The sequence below is a fragment of the Pteronotus mesoamericanus genome, unplaced genomic scaffold, assembly GCF_021234165.1.
Source record: "Pteronotus mesoamericanus isolate MK-2021 breed Mesoamerican mustached bat unplaced genomic scaffold, CSHL_Meso_final contig_56, whole genome shotgun sequence".
NCBI lineage: Eukaryota > Metazoa > Chordata > Mammalia > Chiroptera > Mormoopidae > Pteronotus > Pteronotus mesoamericanus.
The window spans coordinates 6,729,745-6,753,523 of NW_026555201.1; the positions used below are offsets into that span (position 1 = coordinate 6,729,745).

At 38.7% G+C, this 23,779-nt stretch overlaps 1 protein-coding gene across 2 annotated transcripts in view; it reads right to left on the reverse strand.

Moving 5' to 3' along the window:
• GNS (glucosamine (N-acetyl)-6-sulfatase) overlaps window positions 1–21,920 on the reverse strand; it is a 41,262-nt gene extending 19,342 nt beyond the window's left edge. The window contains exons 1-9 of one of the 2 annotated variants that reach the window (XM_054580050.1): window positions 21,584–21,920; window positions 16,347–16,406; window positions 13,193–13,399; window positions 11,173–11,238; window positions 10,651–10,749; window positions 8,961–9,128; window positions 7,247–7,329; window positions 5,977–6,095; window positions 4,176–4,279 (exon numbers count right to left, since the gene is read on the reverse strand). In XM_054580050.1, coding sequence (XP_054436025.1) covers window positions 4,176–4,279; window positions 5,977–6,095; window positions 7,247–7,329; window positions 8,961–9,128; window positions 10,651–10,749; window positions 11,173–11,238; window positions 13,193–13,399; window positions 16,347–16,406; window positions 21,584–21,763 — 1,086 coding nt within the window. In that variant the 5' untranslated portion in view covers window positions 21,764–21,920. Of the gene's footprint in view, window positions 1–4,175; window positions 4,280–5,976; window positions 6,096–7,246; window positions 7,330–8,960; window positions 9,129–10,650; window positions 10,750–11,172; window positions 11,239–13,192; window positions 13,400–16,346; window positions 16,407–18,051; window positions 18,270–21,583 lie in introns of those variants that run through there. The other variant, XM_054580051.1, reaches the window with a different exon arrangement.
• Between the last annotated feature and the right edge of the window lie 1,859 nt (window positions 21,921–23,779).

The following is a 23,779-nucleotide window of genomic DNA, read 5'->3' on the forward strand; positions in this document are numbered from 1 at the left end:
GTTGTGAAGCATGAGATGAGACCAGCTATTCATATAGAAAAGGCAATGTTAACAGCTTGGATGGGACCAAAATTTGGGTGGGGCAGAGCCTCAGGAGATTTCCAGGGCGGGGCAAACAGTATTTGTCAGTTTAATGGAGTCTCTGATATGGTACCCACCAGCTGCCTCTGTAGGTCTGTGTGTGTGGCCAGGGCGGGGGGGGGGGGTGGTGGTGGTCAGAAGAGGGACAATGATCTCTGCCAACCTTTCTGTCTGGGAGAAAGCTGTCACCCAGTTCTTGCCTTGATGCCAGACACTTACTTCAGTTCCTCTCATATGCCACTGATTCCTTTCAAGCTGCTGCCCTGTTTCTGGAACTCGGAGTGAGTCTGAGTAAGTCTGTGTGTGGGTTCTTTAAGAGGAACTGCTTGGGACTCTAGAAGTTTCTTCCACTGACTCAATCCCCACTGGTTTTTGCAGCCAAAAGTTATGGGAACTTATCTTCCTAGCACGGGAACCATGTGATGGGGGGGGGGGGCTTGGTGTGGGGCTGGGATTCCTTGCTCCTACGATATGCCTTCCTGTATTTTTTATCCACCACATATGCACATGGGACCAGCCCATTCCATGTCTCCACCCCTAACTGTTTGGATGGATGTGGCTTCTTTAATTCCACAGATGTCAGACTTCCATTCAACTGGATTTCTGATGATTCTGAGTGAAGGTTGTCTATATTTTAGTTGTAATTTTGATGTGGTTGTGTGAGGAGGCGAGCTGTGTTTACCTACACCTTCATCTTGACTGAAGTCCCAGGATACAAAATTAACAGAAATCTTTTGTAATTTTATATTCTAATATTGAACTATTAGAAAGAGAAGAAAACAATCCCATTTACAATTGCATCAAAGAAAATGAAATATTTAACCTAGGAGGCAAAAGACCTATAGTCTGAAAACTGTAATACAGAGAAATCTGATCAGATTATTGGGGAGGAGTAGGGAGAAACAACAGAAGGTCTTTGTTGAGGGAATGGTAAGCAGTTGAGGACAGGACTGGCTGAGAAGCTGAATGCCTCCAGAGCGCATGGAAATGAAAAGAGGGCTGGCTTTCTGACTCCAGGTCAGGCTCTCTCTGGCTCTTCCTCAAGGATGCCAGGATGATTGTGCTGCTGCTGCCACCTGAATTTCCCAACGGATGGTATTCCGGATGGGAAGGAACTCTAGGCACTGTCTAGGATTGGGATGGCCTGGCAGAGTGTGGCAGATTTATTCTTTGGGTGTTATAGAAAGGATGAGCTCTTAGGCAGAAGCCTGATATTCTTCCAAAAATTGTGTAACTTTTGTTATCTTATGTTGTTTAGTTTGTAAACCAACCCTATAGAAATAAGAGAAATACTAACATGAGGAATGCTAGGAGAACCCAGGTGTTAGAGTTTAGCCTTAATTGATACACTTCAGGGATTAAAGCTGTAACTAAAGCGTTTAGCCTTAATTGATAGGCTTAAGTGACTAATTCTTCTGGAAAGCTGTTATTTCAAAATTGTGAAGCTTTTGAATACAGCCTCCTTTCCTTTATCACAAAAACTTTGCCTCTGGAATTCTGCCTAGAGGGTGGCAGCAGGCAGCAGGACCCCAACTTGCTGTTTGGTAAAAATAATACACTGATAAATGGAAGAATATAACATGCTTGAGGACTGAAAAAAATATCATTAAAATGTCCACATTACCCAAAGCAATCTACAGATTCATTTCAATCCCTATTAAAATTCAATAGCATTTTTCACAAAACTACAATAATCCTAAAATTGTTTTGGAACCACAAAACACCCTGACTAGCCAAAGCAATACCAAGAAAGAAGAACAGAGTTGGAAATATCACACTATGTGATTTCAAACTATATTACAAGGCTACAGTCATCAAAATAGTATGGTACTTACTGGCACAAAAAGACATGTAGATCAATGGAAAAGAATAGATACCCCAGGAATAGACCCATGTTTATATGCCCAACTAGTGTAGGGCAACATAGACAAGTATATACCAAGAATGTACACAGAGGTAAAACAGTCTCTTCAGTAAATGATGCTGGGAAAACCAAACAGATACATGCAAAATATGAAATTAGACCATTTTCTTACACTGTATACAAAAATAAACTCAAAACGGATTAAAATCTTCTATATAAGATCTGAAACCATAAAACTCCTAGAAGAGAACACGGACAATAAACTCTTTGACATTGGTGTTAGCAGTATCTTTTTGGATGTGTCTCCTAGGGCAAAGAAAATAAAAGCACATATAAGCAAATAAGACTACATCAAACTAGAAAGCTTTTGCACAGCGAAGTAAATCATCAACAAAAGGGAAACCTACTGAATTGGAAAATATATTTGCAAATGGTGTATCTGATAAAGGGTTAGTATGAAAAATTTATAAAGAGCCCATACAACTCAATATGAAAAAAACAATCCTATTAAAAAATGGACAGAGGACTTGAACATGAATTTCTCCAAAGAGGACATACATACAGATAACAGACACGTGTAAAGATGCTCAACATAATTAATCATCAGGGAAATGCAAATCAAAACAACAGAATGGCTATTATCAGTAAAGCAACAAACAAGTGCTGGTAAGGATGTGATGAAAAGGGATAACTAATGCACTGTTGGTGGGAATGCAGATTGGTGCAGCTGCTATGGAAAACAGTATGGACAGTCCTCAAAAAAATGAAAAATAGAACTACCATATGACCCAGCAATCCCACTTCTGGGTACTAACCCAAAGAAATTGAAAACACTAGTTTGAAATTAGTGTTCAGTGCAGCGTTATTTACAATAGCCAAGACATGAAAGCAATGTAGATGTCTACTGATAGACAAATAAAGAATGTGATACACATATATAATGGAATATTACCCATAAAAATGATGAAATATTGTCATTTGCAATAACACAGATGGACCTAGAGGGTATTATGTTAAACTAAGTGAAATAAATCAAAGACAAATATTGCATGATTTTACATATACGTGGAATCTAAAATACAAGATGTGTGAACAAAAAAAAAAAAAAAAAGGTAAAAAAAAGAAACTCAAATACAGAGAACAAACTGATAGTTGCTAGGAGGGAGGATGGTGAGGGGAAGGGGATTAGGAATAGAAACTACCAGTTATAAAATTAGTCACAGGTATGTAAAGTACAGAATAGGCAATATAGTCAATAATACTTTAATAACTATGTATATGGTGCAACCACTGTGGAAAACAGTATGGAGATTATCTAAAAAAAATTAAAAATGGTTATGTCTTTTGACCCAGCAATCTCACTTCTGGGAATATATCCAAAGGAACCCAAAACATTAATTCAAAAGAACATCAGCACCCCTATGGTTATGGTGGTGTCATTTACAATCACCAAGATATGGAAGCAGCTTAAGTGTCCACCAATAGATGAGTGGATAAAACAACTATGGGGCATTTACACAATGGAATACTACTCAGCCATGCAATAGAAAGAAATTTTGCCATTTGAGACAGCATGAATGGACCTGGAGAACATTGTGCTAAGTGAAATAAGCCAGTCAGAGAAAGACAAATACCATATGATTTCACATATATGTGGAATCTAATGAACAAACTGGACATACATAGAGAGCAGGATGATAGCTATTGGTGGGGAGGGGAGGTTAGAGGATGGAAGGATTGAGCGAAAAGGAAAAAGGACTCATGGACATGGACAATAGTGTGGTGATTGCGGATGGGGGTAGAAGGGGTTATATGGTAATGGAAAAATTACAATGAAGAATTAAAAATAAACAAATAAACAAACAATTATTTATGGTGCCAAATGGGGACTAGTTTTATCTCATGGTGATCGTGAAGTATATAAATGTCCAATCACTGCTGAACGCCTGAAACTAATATATATTGTATATTAAATAAATTAAAGATAAGTTATTCACATTAATATTTTATGTGTGTATGTATTTGGAAGGGGGATACAGTTAATAGGGTGTGGTCAGGAATTTTTTAAAAAGTCACTATTTCCAAGATTTATACATACAAGATCTTAAGCCAATCAGCCCTCATCCATGACATAGGAGGAGAAATCTAATCTGCCTCCTCTAAGGAGGGACAGTCTTCATTTCTCAGGCAAGTGCTATCTATAAATAGCATCATTTTGTGAGGCACCTACCTTGCTTGTCTGATTCGGTTTGATCCCAGGCCCTCGAACCAACAGTGGGACTTTGATATCAAACTCATACAGCTGTCTTTTGTCTATTGGCAAAGAAAACTGTCCTGAAAACAAAATGCACAAGGTAAAGGTGGGGCCAACATGGAAATGTCACACATACATTCATTCATTTAACCAACATGAAAACCAAAACAACTTTGTTCCACTGATTATTAAACACTGATTAGTGTTTAAATGGGAAGTTCAAATTTGCCTGGGTCTCACTACTACAAGGCAAATTTAGTAAATTCCTAGGGGGACTTCCCGGTCTATGATAAGACAAATTCAGGCAGAGAGAGTGACAGGGAAGTACTGAAATACAAATACACAATTTATGTATGATACTCAACCCCATCATAATTGAATGAGGTTATTCTGAAAAGTGCTAAATAAAGGGACAAAAACATTTATCCAGCTTGTCCTGAATAAACTGAATTTCAAGATAACTAAATAGTTGATGAGGGAAAGTTCTTCCAGCTAATAAATGCAGAAAGACAGAGTTATGAAGTCAACATTTAGTGATTTCTGAGGGAAAAATAGAGTTAAACATAAATGGAAGCTTTAGTCACAAAAGGTTCACTGGACAGGCTCAGACTGACACCACACGGGACATCAATCAATACCAGAATCCCTAACGTGGGACAACAAGATACCACGGGTGTCATGAAGTTATGCAACAGGAAGTACACAGCAGAATCACCAAGAAGGAACTCTTGTTGAAAATGTAAATTTCTCTTAAGACTCTAGATCTGACTATCAATCTACAGGAAAAGCTGAGTATAATGAAACAAGTAAAGCCAACATGAGACAGCAATTCTCTCATGAGCTATTCTAAAGGACAAAAGACCGGTTTTTCCAATAAATCAGTGGCAACAACAGCTTTATGAAACACAAAAACTAAACGTAGCATGTGGACTTTGTGTACATCCTGATACATAATAAACTAGTTGGATGCACAATCAAATGTTGATGTGTGGAATCAGAATTTCTGGAGTCTTTTCAGAACCTTCTGGCTAAAAAAGAAAAACATAGGGAAGGTAGGAAGAATTCAAAAGACTGGCCACATGCAACTGAAAATTGAAACTGGATAATATTTTATTAGTTTCTACTTCAAATGCTTAAAAATATTCACTACAATACATTAAATGTGGAATCCTCCTGCTCTATGCAAGCAAGCTTCACATCAATTCTACTCAAGTTTATGAAATTTATAGGTAGGAAAAGAAGAAAACATTGGTTTTTAAACTACAGAGGTCCAAGTAGAAAGGATGAAACTCAAAGACAGGACACTGACTTATACTGCAATTTAAAAAAGACAACAAAACAAGACCCACACACACACAAAATTTAAAAAACTAATTTCTTAATTTCATAAGAGCTTCCCCCCCAAGACAACCTGCTCTTGATTTTCCTATGTAAAATGTCTTACCCCTACTCTGTATGATCTATCTGCCCTTGAAATCTAGTTCAATCTCTTACCTCGTACATAAACCCTGCCTCCAAACCATCAAGGTAAGCTTACTCTGCTCCCGACTCCAAGAACACCATGTAATTTAGCATATGACACAGCAAATAATGAAATGTGGTCTCTCCATGTGGGAATGAGACAGCCCTTTTACCAAAGAGGTCCTAAGGGCAAAACCCTCCTTCTGGTTTCTAAACTGCTATAAAGAGACCAGAGCTCCTGGTCAGTGCTACTGGTTGGGTGAAAAAGGAAGGGTACCCCACACAAGGTCACAGGATACCTAACCATGCCCCTTACCTGTGTGATAGCCATTATCAGAGGTATAAAAGATGTACGTGTTGTTGAGCTCCCCATTGAACTCCAGTCTCTTGACCAATTTCTCCACAAGGTCATCAACTGAGAGTAGAGTTTGCCACCTGGATGTGAACAGAGAGTAGTAGCAACGGGACCTCAGAGACAAAGGCTCAGGGAAACCTGCAAAACCTCAAAACTATTCTCCCAGAAATGGGAGAAATTTAATCTCAGAACACTGAGTTCAGGTCAAATTTAACTGTTTCCAAATGAATGAGGCTTTTATAACCATTTAGTTTTATTACTTCTTATCACTGGTGATGGGAGTAGAGACAACAGAAAGAGTAGAGACAATAATGCAGATTAATTCAAATGGACCTGGCGACAACAGTGTTTATGATTTAAACTAGGGGTTGGCAAACTATAGACACCCGCCAAAGCTTGCCCACTGTGTGTTTTTTTGTTTGTTTTTAAATTGCTGTAAAACACAAATAATATAAAATTTACCATCTTAAAAATTTTTAGGGGCACAGGTCAGTAGTATTAAATATATTCATATAGTGAAACAGATTTCCAGAATTTTTTTCAGCTTACAAATATGAATGACCCATTAAACAACTCACTGTTTTTATATACACACGAAGTTTTATTAGAACACAACCCTGCTCGCTCATTCATGTACTGTCTATGGCTGCTTTAGCACTTCAACAGCAGAACTGAGCAGCTGCGATAAAGACCATGTGGCCTGCAAACCTGTAATATTTACTACCTGGCCTTTTACAGAAAAAGTTTGCCAATCCTTGGTCCAAACTACATACACTTTAAATAATGGATATTTTAAAAAATTGACTTAAAAGAATTTCCTGGAAATTCCAGAGAGCAAAAGTAAATATTTTGCTCTAGTCTAAACCTTTGGGTCTTACGCAAATATTGGGTGACTGATCTCTAAAAAACTAACCTTTTCTTTAGACATAGGAAACTTAAAAAAAAAATCAAATGGCTCCAGTTTCCAATGTTTAACAAGTCATAAAAATGATGTAATTAGTCCTGGGGTCCAAAAGCCATCTCACACACCCAGATGTAAAGAAATCTTTGGCTGTTTCTAAGGCAAGAGACAGCCCCCCTTCCAAAATAAATAAATAAATAAAAATCTTCCATCAACTTGTTCCTCTCTGATTCTGCCTCAAAGATAAACCATATGGTATAGTTCCTTGTTCACTGGCTGATTTGGAGGGTCCGCAAAGACCACCCAGGTTGAGAAAGTAACAGCTCTTACCTTTTTCTAAATGCATTATCTAAAAACTGTATTGAAGAATTAGTCATTGGGGTCTTGGCTTGCCTAATTAACCAGTGCTTGTTCTAAAATTTAAAAGAAAAAAAAATGTTAACACCAAATCACACAAATAAACTACTCTAGTAGATAGTAAAAGAGATCATTTTATAATTCAGTAAAGAGGTACTGGAACCTATTTAAGCAACTTCAGACTTTCTCTCCTCCCCACTTCCATCCCGTGTTTTTAAAAAAAACTTTCTGTAGATTATCACTCATTGTTCAGATTTTTCCTACCATTTTCCTAATGGCACTGGGTTCCTTTGTCAGTAGCATTAATAAGCATTAAGCAGCGATTTAGTGAAACATATTGGGAAACTACTGGCTAAAAGGATTAAATTATAACTCAGAGTCTATGCTTTGGGCCTACTACCCAACCTACAAAAGGGTATATATTAACTTTACCTTCCTCTAAGTTTTGCCTAATAAGTCAACATTTTATTATTCTCAGCTTACCCAGGCTATCGATTATCTCAAACTGTTGGGAAAATCTCATCATAGCAATTTCCTAAACTTCAAGTCCAAATCTGGAGGGAGGGTTCTTTTCATTTAATTAAAAAAGTCACAGTTTAAAAAAAAGAAAATTCCCATACACCATCAATTATCTTCTTCCTCCCTGTTCTTAAAACTCTAAGCTGCTATCTCCCAAACTGTGATCCTCAAAGTGTTCTTCAGTTAATGTTTGAGAAATGCTATATAGCATGTTGTCTTGCTGGAAATTCATGTTAGAACATGAATAACTGAGAAATCCTGTAGCAGAGTGACTTATTTAACCTAAAGTTTCTGCACTTACTTGATCATGAGAACTCCAGTCAACCTTTTTTTGGAATGCAGTTTGAGAATGGCCCTCTAGTTTAAAACTCAGCTTTAAAATTACACTTAACATGCTTACAACATTCTAGGCAATATGCTGCATGTTTCTATATACTTGAATCCATACAGTAGTTGCATGAAAACTGGAAATTAGCATCTTGCTGATTGTCAGGTCACTAAGCTAGAAGGTGGTAGTGCTCAGTCTAACTCCAAGATTCATTCTTTCTACCACCTCACAAGCAATTAAGATTTCTGGGTAACACGTATGAAGCAGTAGAGGCCTTCTGCATTTGAACCAGTGAACTGCCAACCCCCTGTGCCAAGGGAAGGATAAATGACACATAAAGCAAATATTTAGGCTGTGGCCCTTAATTACAGTATATTCCCTGCTCTGGCTCATTTCTCAACTTCCCTTCTCAATCATATTGCACTGTGTCACCCCTCTTCTTCCTGTGCCTCAGGCCTGGTGAGGGCTACCCAAAGGAGGCTGCTGCAGGCCCGCTCAGCCCCAAGGGACATGTCTCAGCCACTGCCAGGCAGAGGAGGGCCAGCACAGAGGTTTACAGTAGAGTCTGTAGTAAAGAAAGATGGTATCTCTTTAATATTCTCTCTGGACTCTCTAGCTGCTCACCGGATATATGGCAAGAACCATATCTGTATTTCTGCAGCAAGTTTATACTATCTATCCTACTAGAAATAGTTGTAATTACTTTTAAAAGATTTGGAAAGAAAACCAACTACATAGCTTAAAGGCTCTCTGACAAATACATTATACTATTTGTCAATTAGTATACAATACAAATTAACTATACTGAGCATGGCAAAATCCAAGGATTAGGGAGGCTACCGTTCCATGGATGTTGAAGTTCTTGCTCCTTGGTGCAAAAACGTTCTGGAAGGTCTTCTGGTACTGAGGTGCAGCTGTCCAAGGCGAATGAGGCGCTGGAGTGGAGATCATCATGAAGAACGGTTCAGAGTTGGACTTGTAGTTCAGGAAGTCCAAGGAGACATTAGCCTGATACATACAAAGATTTGTCATCTCCTACCCTACCCAACAGTTGCAGACTTGACAGATACATGCTCTCTGATGAACAGAAGGGACAGGGTTGTATTAGATTTTAACACATCTCAGCACACAATCTACAACATAGTCAAAACAAGCATGTTGTTGGACCATGTATTTGGCTTTTAGGCAATACTTATAATAAAAAATTGAAAAGCACACTATCCTAGTTGTTGATGATTTTGTTGTTGATGATCCTAGTTGTTGAAGATGTTGATGATTTTACATGATCAAAAAAGTGTTATGCCTCCCACTGGAAAGAAACAGTAATTTGGCCATTTTGGTATTAACTTACATTAATGCAGCTTAGAGTGTATACATTTGATGACTTATAGAACATAAAAATAGAGTCAATCTAATTTTCAACAGTGGGAAAGGTGGATTAAATTACCTTAATCTCACAAAAATATGTAGAGAGCAGATATCAAGAGTTATGGCCAAATAAACCACACTAGGGCTTTAATTGCTGTGGACTTACATTTATCATTGGCTTACTTGGAGATGAGTATGAAAATGAAAGCATCCCACATACATGTTATGTATTTAATTGTTCTAGTTGATTTACAGCTTCATTTATTCCCAACACTAAACTCAAGTGGAACTGACTGCATCGATCTGCTGTCACCACCCTGCCCACCAGTTTGTTCCAGCCTTGTGAGAAACCTGTGGCACTGCAACATGCCAGGCGCGCTCTGCCTGAGGGCCCGGACTCTGCAGTCTTCTGCCTGTGGCCTCTCTCCACTGACCTGGACAGCTCACACTCACCTACTTCAGGATTGTGCTTGAATGTTATCTAAGTAACCCCATACCCTGCCTCGTTTCTCTAACTGATCATCATCTGTCAAGGTAATAAATAAATGTGGGTACACACACACACGCGCGTGTAAATAAAATCAGCCACTGAAACGCTACCTTCCATAGAATCAAGGACTGTGCCTCATTTAGGGCCAAATGCCCACTATAATGAGCGCTGAAACATGTGATGAATGAATGCACTAGGGAGGGCTGTCATTAGAAACACCTCAGACAGGAAAGGAAAGTCCCAAATTCATCCCATTCTGGTATTTTTTATATATAAACACTCAATACCTGAAGAACTCCCAGACCCCCATCACTCCCACCCTCATGATGAAGCTGCCATCTTGTCGCTTGTGAGTAAAACTGGGGTCCTGGGGTCAAAAGCAGAAGCCTTTACAAAGAAAAACCTCTTCAAGCAATCTCTATAGTCGGAGGTTAGCCTTTGAAAAAGGGATTTGTTGCTGGAATTTCAAGAACATCATCTGAGCCTGGCTTATATACAAAGAAAAATACTCTTGAAGAATTTTTAATCAGTTGGAAATATTCTTCGGCAGTCAGATTGAGTTATTATTCATTCACATTACCCAACATGAACAAATACAACTAAAGGTTTTCTAGGCAAAGTCTTTCATCAAATGCGAGCCAAATCAGCAAGGACAGAGTTTTAGTAACTCACCAAAACATCTGTCAGGTAGTCCACACTGTAGTTTTCACCATGCTTTCGTGCCTTCCCATTGATAGAGAGGGTATAATTATAGTATTTGGAATTCTTTTCCTATAAAAGAGAGGAAAATATAATTTATTATGACATCAGCAAACAAAATGAAAGTCAAAAACCATGCTAGGCTAACCTATACTCTGTTTAAATAGTGATAAGACATAAAAAAGGTAATTACTCAAGTTATATTGAATTTTTTGATTAGGGTTTTAATTATCTACTAGCATAGTTTCAGTATGTCCTACTTTAAAAACACACGAACAAAAAAATACAGGAGTAGATCAGGTAGAACAGAAAATATGTTGCTAAACATCCACAAAGGAATTACTCACAAATCAAAAGACTTTCCTTCAAGAAGATAAAATAGTCAATCATAAAAGCAAACCAAGCTATGTCAACATCAGAGCCTAATCATAAAGCAAACATATTTTGCATCTGTAGGACTATGTATAATTGCCACAAAGTTCAATAATCACTTACCAAGGCATACCAGTAACTCCATCCCAGAGGAACGTGTTCTAATCCACCGGCATCTGGGGCTCCATACTGAAAAGCAAGACAAGTAGGGCATTAGAAGTCCTTAGACATGACGAGGCCACAAAAAACTTATAGAATCTTGCAGATCAGTCTCTTAAATATGGTAGGTGCTAGTTTTTCCCAAACATACAAACCAGCAAAAAATAAAATTGCTATAATCCTAGAAGCTTCTGAAGCAGGAGTTGGCAAACTATGGGCCAAATCTAGTCTGCCAACTGTTTTGTATGGCCAGCAAGCTAAGAATTTTTTTCCTGATTAAAAAATATAAAGACCAAACAGCCCTGCCTGGTGTGGCTCAGTGGATTGAGTGCTGGCCTGCAAACCAGAGGGTCGCCAGTTCGATTCCCAGTCAGGGCACATGCCTGGGTTGTGGGCCAGGTGCCCAGTAAGGGATGTGTCAGAGGCAACCACACATTGATGTTTCTCTCCCTCTTTCTCCTTCCCTTCCCCTTTCTCCAAAAATAAATAAAATCTTAAAAAAAAAAAAAAATACAAAGACCGATCAAAAGAGGACTATTTTGTGCCATGTGACAGGTACATGAAATTGAAATTTCAGTGATAATAAAGTTTTACTGGAACACAGCCACACTCATTAGTTTGTATCATGTCTACGGCTACTTTCATGCTATAATGGTAGAGTTGAATACTCACAACAGAGACATATGGCTTACGAAGCCTAAACTATTTATGTCTAGCCCTTTACAGAAAAAGACCACATGGCTTAGGCCACAGGGCTCATTTGCTGAGCTACTGATGGCTTAGACTAAAGAGTCTGACTGATCTTGTGATTAACAAGAGTGACAATAATCCAACTATGAGCTACCAGCGTATGTCAGTTGTCCTGCTGATGAAATCTACTTTTGGAACTCAATTTTTCTGATGAGACGAGTCAGTAAAGAGACCACGGAATCATCCCATTCTATTTCAAGGTTTAATACTGCCCATTTAAGGCAGAATTTAATCCCTCAGAACTAAATCTTTGTTATTTAAAAAAATTTCTCCTAATTTTATATATATATTAGATGATCTTTAATGTGAAAAATAGTACAAGTTCTCTTTATGACCCATACATAGCCTTAACCTAATAACATAGTACTTGCACTTATTTCTCATGATTCTTTTCAAATTGAGTCATCTTCCTTCAAACCCACAAGGTTGCAAATTCCCCTAATTATCTGGGAAGGGGGAGAAGTAAAAGAAATTTCAGATCAGATATTAAGATCTTTAGCAAACACAGATAACATATGTAAGAAAATGTACATCTCCTCTTTGTCCTGAACTCCCAATTTTACTGTAAGAGGTAACCCCAAACACTCTCAAAATACACTATTTCCTTTAAGCTTGAACTCTTACTAAAAGCTAATGCCAGTGTGGTGGATGTAGGGCCATGAAATCCAGCTTTAGCAGCTCACAATGAGGTATCTCTCCGTCCAGGCCCAAATGGCCGGCACATCAATCACTCAGCCATGTGCTTTAGTGACCTGACTGTCCCTGGCTCTGGGTGCTTTTTCTTTATCACTGATCTGTCCACATTTTGTTCCCACTTTTCAGGTTAGAAAATGGATTAAGTATAAATTGTTGTAATTCAGGAAAGATACTAAGAGAAAAATATTCTTCATTCTGATCCTAATAAAGGGGAAATGGAAACAAAGATATCATGACAGCCACATGACAGGTAGAACTGAGTTAAAAGGGAAGACGTGTCACACAGCAGCAGTCCTAGGATAATTTTTCAGTAAATGCTCCTGAGACTATTTAAAAGAAAAAAACTACGATACCCAAATGATGTAAATATGTTCATGTAAGTTCTTATTTATGGACTAGGCAAAAACAGTATTTGCCAAAAATCCCTTAACATGACTTGAATGGATATATACCAAAAAACAATTAACATGAATTATATTAATTCACATTTAAAAAGCTGTTCTTTTTAAAAAGAGAATAATGAGACCATTCAACATACCTCATTTAAGTATTTCCCTGCAAAAAAGGTTTGATAACCACACATTGATCTGAGAATTGCTGGGAAAGTATTTGGTTCTTCGATCTTCTGCCAAGACTTACTACTGCAGTTTCCTTCTAAAGTGTTGTTAACAACGTGATGATTATGTGGATACTTCCCTGTCAGGATACTGGCACGGCTCGGGCAGCAAAGAGCACTTGGCACATACTATCAAGGAAACAGAAGCAAAAAGGACAAAGTAACACAAGAAAGATGGATTTCTCATCATTTCTAAAGAGAATAAAGAAAGTAACTCAATACTCTTAACTTCAAATTTCTAGTTTCCCATGGAATAATTTCTTCATACGTGACACACTTTCGAGCTGCTTTAACACAGTAGAGATAGTAAAGCAGACAAAACAAACCAAGAGAGCAGATTTGCTTTCAGCTGTTTTTTTCCTACAGGATAACATGTTATTCTAACCTCACATCAAAGAAATATGTACATACAAACAGCACAGCACGGTGGGAGCTAGGACTTAACCGAAGATAAAGACTACTACTTGATTTTAACGTAGCTGAGTAGAGCCTCATTTTTAGGCTGATTTGTAGTTTTATATATTTCCTGTACCACTTTACACATGGAAGGCAGATTTTTTTCCTACTTTAATTATGTTTCTATTAGTTATTGTCACCAATAGACTTACCCCTTCCTACCCAATATTTGTGTAACTTTTAATACATGTCACCAAGCCATTTTTTAGAAGGGTAATACAATACTAGCTTATACTTGCACACCAGCAGGGAAGGTTCATTAGGGCATATCTTTGCATGCTATTGCTTTTAAATACTTACTATTTGGATTTTCATATTGGATTTGACATTTTAAAATACTGGTGATGATGAACATTCTCCACATGCACACTGACCAATTGTGTTATGTGAATATTTATTATGTGCTTTGCACATTTTTTCCTCCTGGGCTGTTGTTGGCCTCTTGTTACATAAAATTTGAGTTAAGGAAGGAGTCAGTCATGTTACAAATACTTCTCATTTTTAATGTTTGCTATTTAATTTTGTTAGATGTTTGACTTTTGTTATTTTTACATTGGCAACTCTTTTTTAATTCTTTCCCTTTTTTGTTTCCTGACCTATTTTTTGGCCAATACCACATTGTTTGCCATATCTTCACATTACATTTTAGTACCCTATAGAACAATTTCTTCCTTAAAAAAAAAATTACCCTAATTTTTCTAACCTACTTACTATTCCAGATAACTTTGAAATTACTTAATTCAGCATTAAAAAAAAAAAAAACTTACTGGGATTCTGGTCAGAATGAATATTTTATAATCCGGTGTCTTCCCACAGAAAGTAATGTGCATGTCTTCATATTAAGTATTTTTATTATATTACTCACAAAGTTCTATAATTTTATATAGGTCTTGAATAACCATTACTAGCCACCACCAGCAATTCCTAGGGTCTGTATTTTCCTGCTATGTGAATGGGATCTTTTCTCCCCCCCACCCCCACCCCTGCAACCCCGTATTTCTCTATCTGGTTATAGGGAAGGAAGTTTTTTTAAAAAGTTTTTCATTTCTACTTCACTAAATTCTATTAAAAAGTTTTCCAACAATTTTCCTGCTTTCTAGGTAGAAAATCCAAACAAGTGGAAATAATAATTTTGTCTTTTCCCAACAGTTTTACCTTTTAATTCCATAAGACTTATGCCAATGAGAGTTCAGAATAACATTAAGAGGTATTATGCCTTTGTCTCATTCCTAATAGCAGTGACCAAGTCTTTCACCTTAACTAGGTGTGCTATTTGATTGAAGTATTCATCATAAGGAAGTGTTCCTCCAAAAGTTTAATAAATTACCAGGAAAAGATGTTAACATTTCAGATGATTTTCAAGCATCTATTGAGATGAACATATAATTATCCTTCTTTCAACTACTGATTCCATGTTGGTGGACAATATAATAACCACCATTATGTCATACAGTCAGCTCTCTGTATCTGTGGGTTCCACCACAGATTCAACCAACTGCAAACTGAAAATATTTGGAGAAGAAAAATTAAGTTGTTGCTCACGTAAACTGTGTAGTTACATCTATGATGTGGCTGCATTTGTACTGAACATGTACAGACCTTTTTTCTTGTCATTCCTTAAACAATACAGTGTAACAACTATTTACATAGTCTTTACATTATATTAGGTATTATAATAAATGTGGAGATGATTTAAAGTATACAGGAATATATACACAGGTTACATGTAAATATTATACCATCTCATTAAAGGGACATGAGCACCCATGGCTTTGGTATCTGAGGGGGGTGAGGGGTGGTCCTAGAACCAATCCCTCAACAGATACCAAGGGATGACTGTACTTACTATAAGCCAGGCTTGTTTTGCACGTATCAATTCACTTAACCTCACAAAAACTCTGAGGTAGGTTTTAGTATCCCCACTTACAAATGTGGAAAACAAAGGCCAGAAAGGTTAATAACTTGCCCAAGGTCACACAACTAGAAAAGAGGCAGAGAGCATTCAAAACCAGGCAATCTGGTTCCAGAGTCAGTATCTGAAGCACAGCACTATGCTGCTGTTCAATGGATTTCTTGGTATTAAGCAAGGCTATCACTTGCTTGTGTTCGTGTGTACATGGTACTTTAATTTGTTAGTATTTTGAGTCTTTGCACCTATGTTTAAATACATATGTTTATATTTTACACACACACACACACACACACACACACACACACACTTGTTGGTTCTGTTTTGTTGCTATTATCTTTGTCAGGTTTGGCTCTTGGGGTTAACTGGGTTTTGTCAAATGGCCTGCAAGCTTTTACCATGAACAGTTTACGTAGCATAAATGTTAGGTGTTTCTTACAATCCATTTTCAAACTGCAAACAGTCTGGTTTGAAATAAAATTCTCCGAGTTGTAGATCAGACTGGCTCGGAAATGCCTGCAGTTAATCTTCAACTGGTGAGATATAATATTTCAATTAACTGACTTTATATCACATTAAATAAAGTCCTTCCTTTAGAGCAGGCATTTAACTAGGAACAAAAGCCACCCAGACTAACCAAAAGACAATGTTTCTTCTTAGAACATAAACACAATTAAAGTCTAACAAAGTTAAATTAGCTTCAAAACTTACAGCGCTGGAGAAAGTCATCCCCATCTCTCCGATGAGAGCCTTTGTTTTCTTTAGTGGTGTCTGTAAAGTAAATAATTATCTGTTAAACTATTTCTTCCAATAAACTACAAAACACAAACCAAAATTCATGGGTTTTGCACCTTAACTTGACCTTTTATTCCCAATCAGCCCCATCTAATACCAAGGAACAGCCAAGAGAGTGATTCTGGAGATGAAACAAACAGGTTTAGGTAGTCAGTTCTTTCCCTGCAGAAGTTCAGTGTTTCATAAAGCTTGTAGGAAGGGAAAGTTCACAGCTGATGGCTTTATTTTAGCAAGGCTGATTTGAATGTAATGAAATTCTGTGCCGTTGTCTCATTTCTCACCAGCCCCCTTATGAGATAGGGCAGAACTATCTCCATTAATTCATCTTTAGAAGCAGGCTGTGGGAAATCATACAAAAGGAGCCTTCCATCTTTTAAAACAGTTATAACACTTAAGTTCTGAAAGCCAACGAGACACTGAGGCCCAGGGACTAACTCAAATATCAGACATTCAGTTGGTGGAGCCCAGATGCACACTTTTGACTATAAACTCACGGTCCTCTGCACTAGACAAATCACCACCTAAGGTAAGGACTTGAACCCAGTGGCAAACAGGTATACACAGAACCCTGTCAAGTAAAAGACTAGTCAGAAATTACTTTGTTTATATTCTTGCTTCTTATCTTTTGTTTAAAATCTAAGACCCTGAATGGGGGGAAAATGGTGACACCTGTAATTGAACAACAATAAAATTTTTTTAATTACTCTTAAAAAAATACAAAATTAAATCTTAGATCCTGGCAAGTATAGAGAATAATTACAATCAAATCCTTGAGTGAGGAAAAAAGTGTTAAGACGGTCATTTAAATACAAATAAAAAGGTACATAAATCTGAATAATCTTTACTCAGCAAGAAAAACCATTGAAAAGGCTCATTTTAGTTGTATTATGAGAGTCAGTAAGCCCACACTGAATGCAGCTTTAAGTGTATTTTGTTGTTTAATAGTTCCTTAAAGATAATCCAAATACTGAACTGTGTTAACAAGAGCCTCATTTTCAATATTGTATAAATGATTGTCCCCATTGTTTACACAGATAGTAGAAAACCTAAGGAAACCATAAGCTCAAATGAATGAGCATTCTAACTTAAAGAGGAGCTTTGATAATTTCACGAGTAGATGCATAACAGGTCCCCAGGAAATGCTAGAGATACAGGAGGTCTTTGGTAAGCTTCAAAGGCAATGTCACCCTCCATAATCTCCCCTAAAATGTCACTGGGTGCTACCCTCAGGTACAAACACTTGGCTGAAAAAACATTAGATGATGGAGAATCTGAGTTTCAGCGAGGATATAGGGAGGGGAAATGAGAATGCAAAGTGTCAGTGAGGAAAAGGAACACGTGAATTGATTAAATGGGGCTTACTCATCTAATTGGTACAGATGCAAAGTTACAGAGGAATGTCTGATTTACAGTTAAGACTATACTATATGATTATACAATATTTGTTAAACACTTAATTTGTGTCAGGCGCTGGTCTTGGCAGTGGTGGACAAAAGGCAAAAGGTCTCTCCTCTGATGATCCTTGTACTCTTGGGGACTTAACCAACCAACGGGTAAATAAACAATCAGTTTAGGCAGTGAAAAATGCTATGAAGAGAATAAATGAGGATGATGTGCTTACAGCTGGTGGGAGGAAAGGTGGAAAATATTCAGATGGTAGGTCAAAAGTGGCCTCTTTCAGGAGCTAACCAGTCCTGAGAGTCACATGATGAGGAGTCAGCCATGCAAAGGTCCAGGATAAGATGCTCCCAGGAGGAGTGAATAGCAAGTAAAAAGGCTGCCAGACAAGGAAAGAGGCACATGTGAGGGACAGAAAGGCCAGCGTGTCAGAAGCAGTGCAGTAAGTAAAGGGGAGAATGGGATAAAACAAGGCCAGAGAGTGAGGCAGAGGCCAGAGGATGATGCAGGGCTGCATCACACAGGATTCACGGGAATCGACAGTGTAGAGTATAAGAGATTTATATTAATAACCATAATCATTAGACTACAAATGGTAGTACAAGTGATAAGTATAAAATTTGTGCTTAATCAAACAACTCCCAATCAAGAGACGACAATGCCCTGAAAATGTGTGTGTGTGTGTGTGTGTCGATGCTAACATCAATCCTTAAGATGTAGGCAAAGCTGGTGACTGGTGAGGTTAAGGCCATAGAACATTCTTCATGAAGCAGCCAATCTTATACTTACAAAGCAAAATCCCTTCCATAAAAATCCTGAGGCGTCATTTACTTTCCTAGCTCCCATGTATACCAGGGCTCTGAAATAGTTTTGACAATTCTGATAATTCTATAGCTAATCTTTCCTTTTTCAATGGAAAATCACTTTGCTTTAAGCGAAACAAAGGCGTGATATATTTATTCCTCCCCTACATTTCGTTATAGCTTCTTCCGTCATTTCCTTGAAATTTTCCTTGAAATTGGTCACTTTTTCTGCAGTGAATGATTTTAAAAAGAGCAACATGTGAAGAATAGTATGTCCATTACACCATAATCACATTTAAATAAAATCAAGAGATAAATAGACAGGAACAGTGCCCTCGGAAAACAACAACAACAAAAAAAAGTCTCACAGGTGATACCTGCAACAAATACAGTGAATGCGAAAGACAATGCTACCACATAAAAAACTATTACAGCCCTGGCTGGTGTGGCTCAGTGGACTGAGTGCCAGCCTGCAAACCAAAAGGTTGCAAGTCTGATTCCCAGTCAGGACACATGCCTAGGTTGCAGGCCAGGTCTCTGGATGGGGATGTGTGAGAGGCAACAGATCATGCTTCTCTCACACATTGATGTTTCTCTCCCTCTCTTTCTTCCCCCTTCCCCTCTCTTTAAATAAATAAGTAAAATCTTAAAAAAGAAAAAGAATATTTCAAAGATGAAAGATTCCACATTAAACCACAATCCTTTGTCCTGATTTAGTCTCGGGGATTGACTACTATTTGCTAACTATGGTGGCAATTCATAATCTTTTGGGAGGTCAAAGACCTCCCTCTCTCCACAAAAATGAAGATAATATACAGAAAGTATTACATATAAATTAAGGAATTCCAGGACCACACCGGTGCTCTTGAATGTCATCTGAAGAATCTCTGATCTATGGTATAAGTAACTCTGATGGTGTGGGTATGTGGAATGACATCTTTAAGTCAGTATTATCACTGTATTTTCAAACAGGAGAAAAAGCATGGGGCTCTGAGATCATGAGACACCAGGCTTGGTCTCTCATTAGCAATATGAACCTTGTTGAAGTTACTTAATCCCCTCTAAGTTTTACTTCCCTCTTATTTAAGGACAACACCTACAGCAGAGAACTCCTGTCACGACTGAAGCACAAGTATAAAACATCTCATACTCTAGTTCCAAGGTGAGTCTCAAATGCTGTTATTGTCTTAGCTCTTCCCCTTCAAGTCCTATTTGACAACTAGTCATAAAATATTCTGGAAAAGCCTACAAAAGCAGCAAAAATTCTCCAGAGTTGGAGCATTAAATTCAACTTGTTCCCGCCTCTCAATTTTGGCTTTTCTCTCCAGCATAAACTGACACCTATAAAAAAGAATCTGCTATGGTTTAAAGAAGCAAATATGACTAACATGTTATGGAGAGGAAACCTCAAATATGTATACACAGACCACATCTGTGGTGTACAAAAGTTAAACTGAATGCTGAACAGCACACCTTATATTTAAGTGATGAATTTTGTTTTCAACAGAGATGTCAAAGCTTTAACTTTTAATTATGCTTTAATCACTAAACTAGTACTAATTTTGGATGGAGGTGGCTTCCTTTTTCTGGATAAACTATTTTTCAAGAACACAAAAGATATTTTATTTTATTTTCTTAAAAAAACAAGGAATTTTGTGAGGAGTGGAAGTGTAGCTGTTGGAATGGTGGGAGAAAACAAAGTAAAATCCAGGAGAGCAATTAAGTCAAGACTCTTCAATGTCAATGTGGCTGAGTAGAAATTAAAAGGCAATGAGGCATACGTGGCAGTAAGTGTGGAGTCAAAATGCAAGCATCTTAAACGTCAGCTAGAAAAGATTCTCATACTCTCCAACCCAGCCCTGAGTAAGAAATATTTTAATTCACAACCAAGCTATAACTGTATATGGCTATGCTTACTTTTTCTGCCTGTACCACACAGATATTTTCTACTCTATTTCACAGGAAAGTGAAAATGCTGGAAGTTACTAAACTGATTTCACGACTCACTTATGGGATGAAATCAGCAGAATGACGGACACTGAGCTAGGGTGTTACCACACAGTAAAAGTTAGGAACCTCCTGCCTGACAAGTTTTCATAATCTCAGCATTTTGCTGAAAGCAATGAGAACTGAAAGGAAGCACACAATAAAGCACTTGTTCTTCAAAAGAGGAATACCTTACCCAGGATCAGAGCACTAGTCAGGATTTTGACCTGACTGCCTCAACTCTGTGCTCTGGGCAAGCCACTTTTTGGGCTTGCATGAGTAGGGATTTGGGTGGATACTCCTGAGGGTCATAAACTAAGATAAAGAAGCAAAATTAACTCTGAGAAAAAATGAAGTCTCAAGACAACACCCATTTGATATAACATAGAACACTATCAGTAGTGCAGCCATCAGCCAGGTGTTCAATTAAGGCTAATTGGATTTTCTTGATTTCTTGTGAGGCAAAGCACACCCTGAATAGTTCGACAACCTACCTACCCGATTAGTTCATTTCAGCACTTATTTTATAAATATCGGGCACAGACACTGTACCCAGAGACAACGGCTGAGGTTGCAGGACTCATCCTCCAATTCAAAAGATAATCAAGACTTGCACATTCTTAGCCAGCACCTGCTCCTCATTGGTTCAGCCTATCCCTAACTGGCGTCCACAAGTGTATCGTGAGACGCTAACGCAAACTCCGCAGCGATAAGGTCCAGAGGAGAAGCTCTGTGTAGCGCGTGTATGTGACAACCTAGAAGAGGCGCTGGAGCGGGAAGAGGAAATAAAAAGGTCTGAGGCCCCTCAGACCTGCGTAAAGGCCCTGGCGCGTCAAAAGCAAACCTACCCAGAGTCAAGGCAACCAGTTCAGTTCAGGGAGTCGGGGTGAGAATGATAAGAGGGCAAGAAACCAGGGAGTCAGCCGAAAGATAGAGGGGCGGGGCAGAAATAAAGACAAGAGTTACCATGCCGCCGAGCACTTCGTCCTGGTCGTCGGTGAGAAGCAGCACCACGTTGGGCCTCCGAAAGCCCGCCGCCACCCGGGAGACCCCCAGGGAGCAGCCCAGCAGAAGCAGCAGTAGCGCTAGGCTGCAGGACGGCAGGTGATGCCGGGGCCCACCTGGGGCCAGAGCCAGAAGCCGCATGCCGGACAGGGCTCCGGACGGGCGGGGACCCCAGGACGGTGTGTCGGGACGCGCAGGTGGCTGAAGGGCGAGAGGCCGACGACCCGCAGGAAAAGGTTCTACTTGGAAGGCCAGGGGCTGGGGTCAGGCGTTTTCTCCCCAGGCGCTATCACGTGAACCAGGCGGGGGCGGAGCGCGCTGTGCGGTCACGTGGGCGGTCGCAGCGGGGTGGGGCTTCGGGGCGAAAGGGAGGGCCGGGTAGAGCCGCAGGGAGGGAACCCGGAAGTGGGCCGGAGCTGGGGGGGAATCTGGCCGAGCGAGAGGCCCTCTCACTTCCTTCAGTGTCAGTCTCGGGGTGGGTTCTATTAGGACCCACCTCAGAGTACTTGGTGCAAAAATTAAAACGGAGTGAAGATAAAATGGAAAGACGGGGATCAGCCAACAGTAAGCGATTAAGAGAAAGGACTATACGCATAGTAAGATCAGCTGGTATGCAAAGTCGGCTTTACCACGTTTAATCCCCAAAGCCAACGAACACTAATTGAGGTCACTTTTATTTAATCGGTTTTAATTTTCTTTGCAACTCAGCTCTTAAATTTTGGAGCTGGATTCCACGTCAGCCCTCTTAACTCCAAGCTTGGTTATGTTATTCCTCAGCTGTTAATAGTGGCTTAAATAAACCAAGAATTTGAGTATCCTCGTAGCCTAATATTCCTTGGTGAATCTTTATTTACCTTAATATTTCTTGGTGAATTTTTGAAAGCCCTCTTAGAAGATCTTGGTGGATGTGCACTTTGAACAACAAAAAAAACAATTCTGAAACTTCATGGTCACCCAACCACACCAAGTACTCTTTAGGGGAAAACTTTCATGAAACTAGGGCTCCAAAAATTAATGTGGTGGCTTTAGACCAGCTCTACCATGCCCCTTTGCTGAAGTCTATGAAAACAGAAACGTCCCTGGCAAGATGAGCTATCAAGCCTTATTCCCAATTCAGAATAATATGTTGCACCTTCTGACTCCTAACAAAGTGTATTTTCTCCAAGCTGGATCATCCAAAACAAAAAAGTCTTTTAAAACTTGTGAAAGCATTATACCATAAGGTAAAAATAATTTTGGAAGTACTTTCAAAATGTCATATATACAACTATAAGTCTTAGGCAAAAGAAGTGTTGCACCAGTTTTCTACCTGGTGGCACATTCTGAACCAGCCAGCCAGAGACAGGATCCCATGTAGAACCAGGTTGAGTTGGGAGGACAGAGATGAAGTTTAGGGAGGCTGAGGCTGCTAGAAGTTGTGCAGCAAAGTTCAAAAGAGGAAGAAGCTATCTAGATAAAAAACTCCATTAACCTGCATAGATATCCTTTTGAGACTTCCTTGAACACCTGTGTGTGTGTGTGATGAAGGTACAATAAGATAAGACAATGATTGACAAAGAATAATTCTCAGAGGAGGTGGAGATGTTTGAGAACCCACCAGAAGGGAAAGTCTTCCTTAGTCACAGGCAGCATTCAGTTGAGAACCAGGAAAGGTTATACTTTAGTAGTAGGTCTAAACTATCCTAAGTGAAAAGTACTGTGCACCTATGATAACAAAGTTTAAATACAATCTCAAGATATCAAGATGATCTGCAAGAATCATAACTTGCCTGCCAAAACAAAATCCCCAGTCTTTAAGGGAAGACTACAAAATCTAAATACTCAATAATGTGAAATTCAGTGTCCTGCATCCAAAAGAAAAATAACTACACAGGCCCCCAAACAGGAGAATATGACCAATAACCAGGAGAAAAAAAAAACAGTCAATAGGAACAGACAATAAATGACAGAGATGAAGGAATTAACAAATCAAGGTGTGAAGACATCTGCTATAGTCATTATATAGTTTAAACAGATCAAGACGGTCTGGGCATCCTACAGAACATCATATCCATCCATCACATTGATGACATCATGCTGATGAGGCAGGATGAACAAGAGGCATGCTGGAATCTTCAGCAAGACACATGCTTTGGAGGGTGGGAGGTGGACCTAATG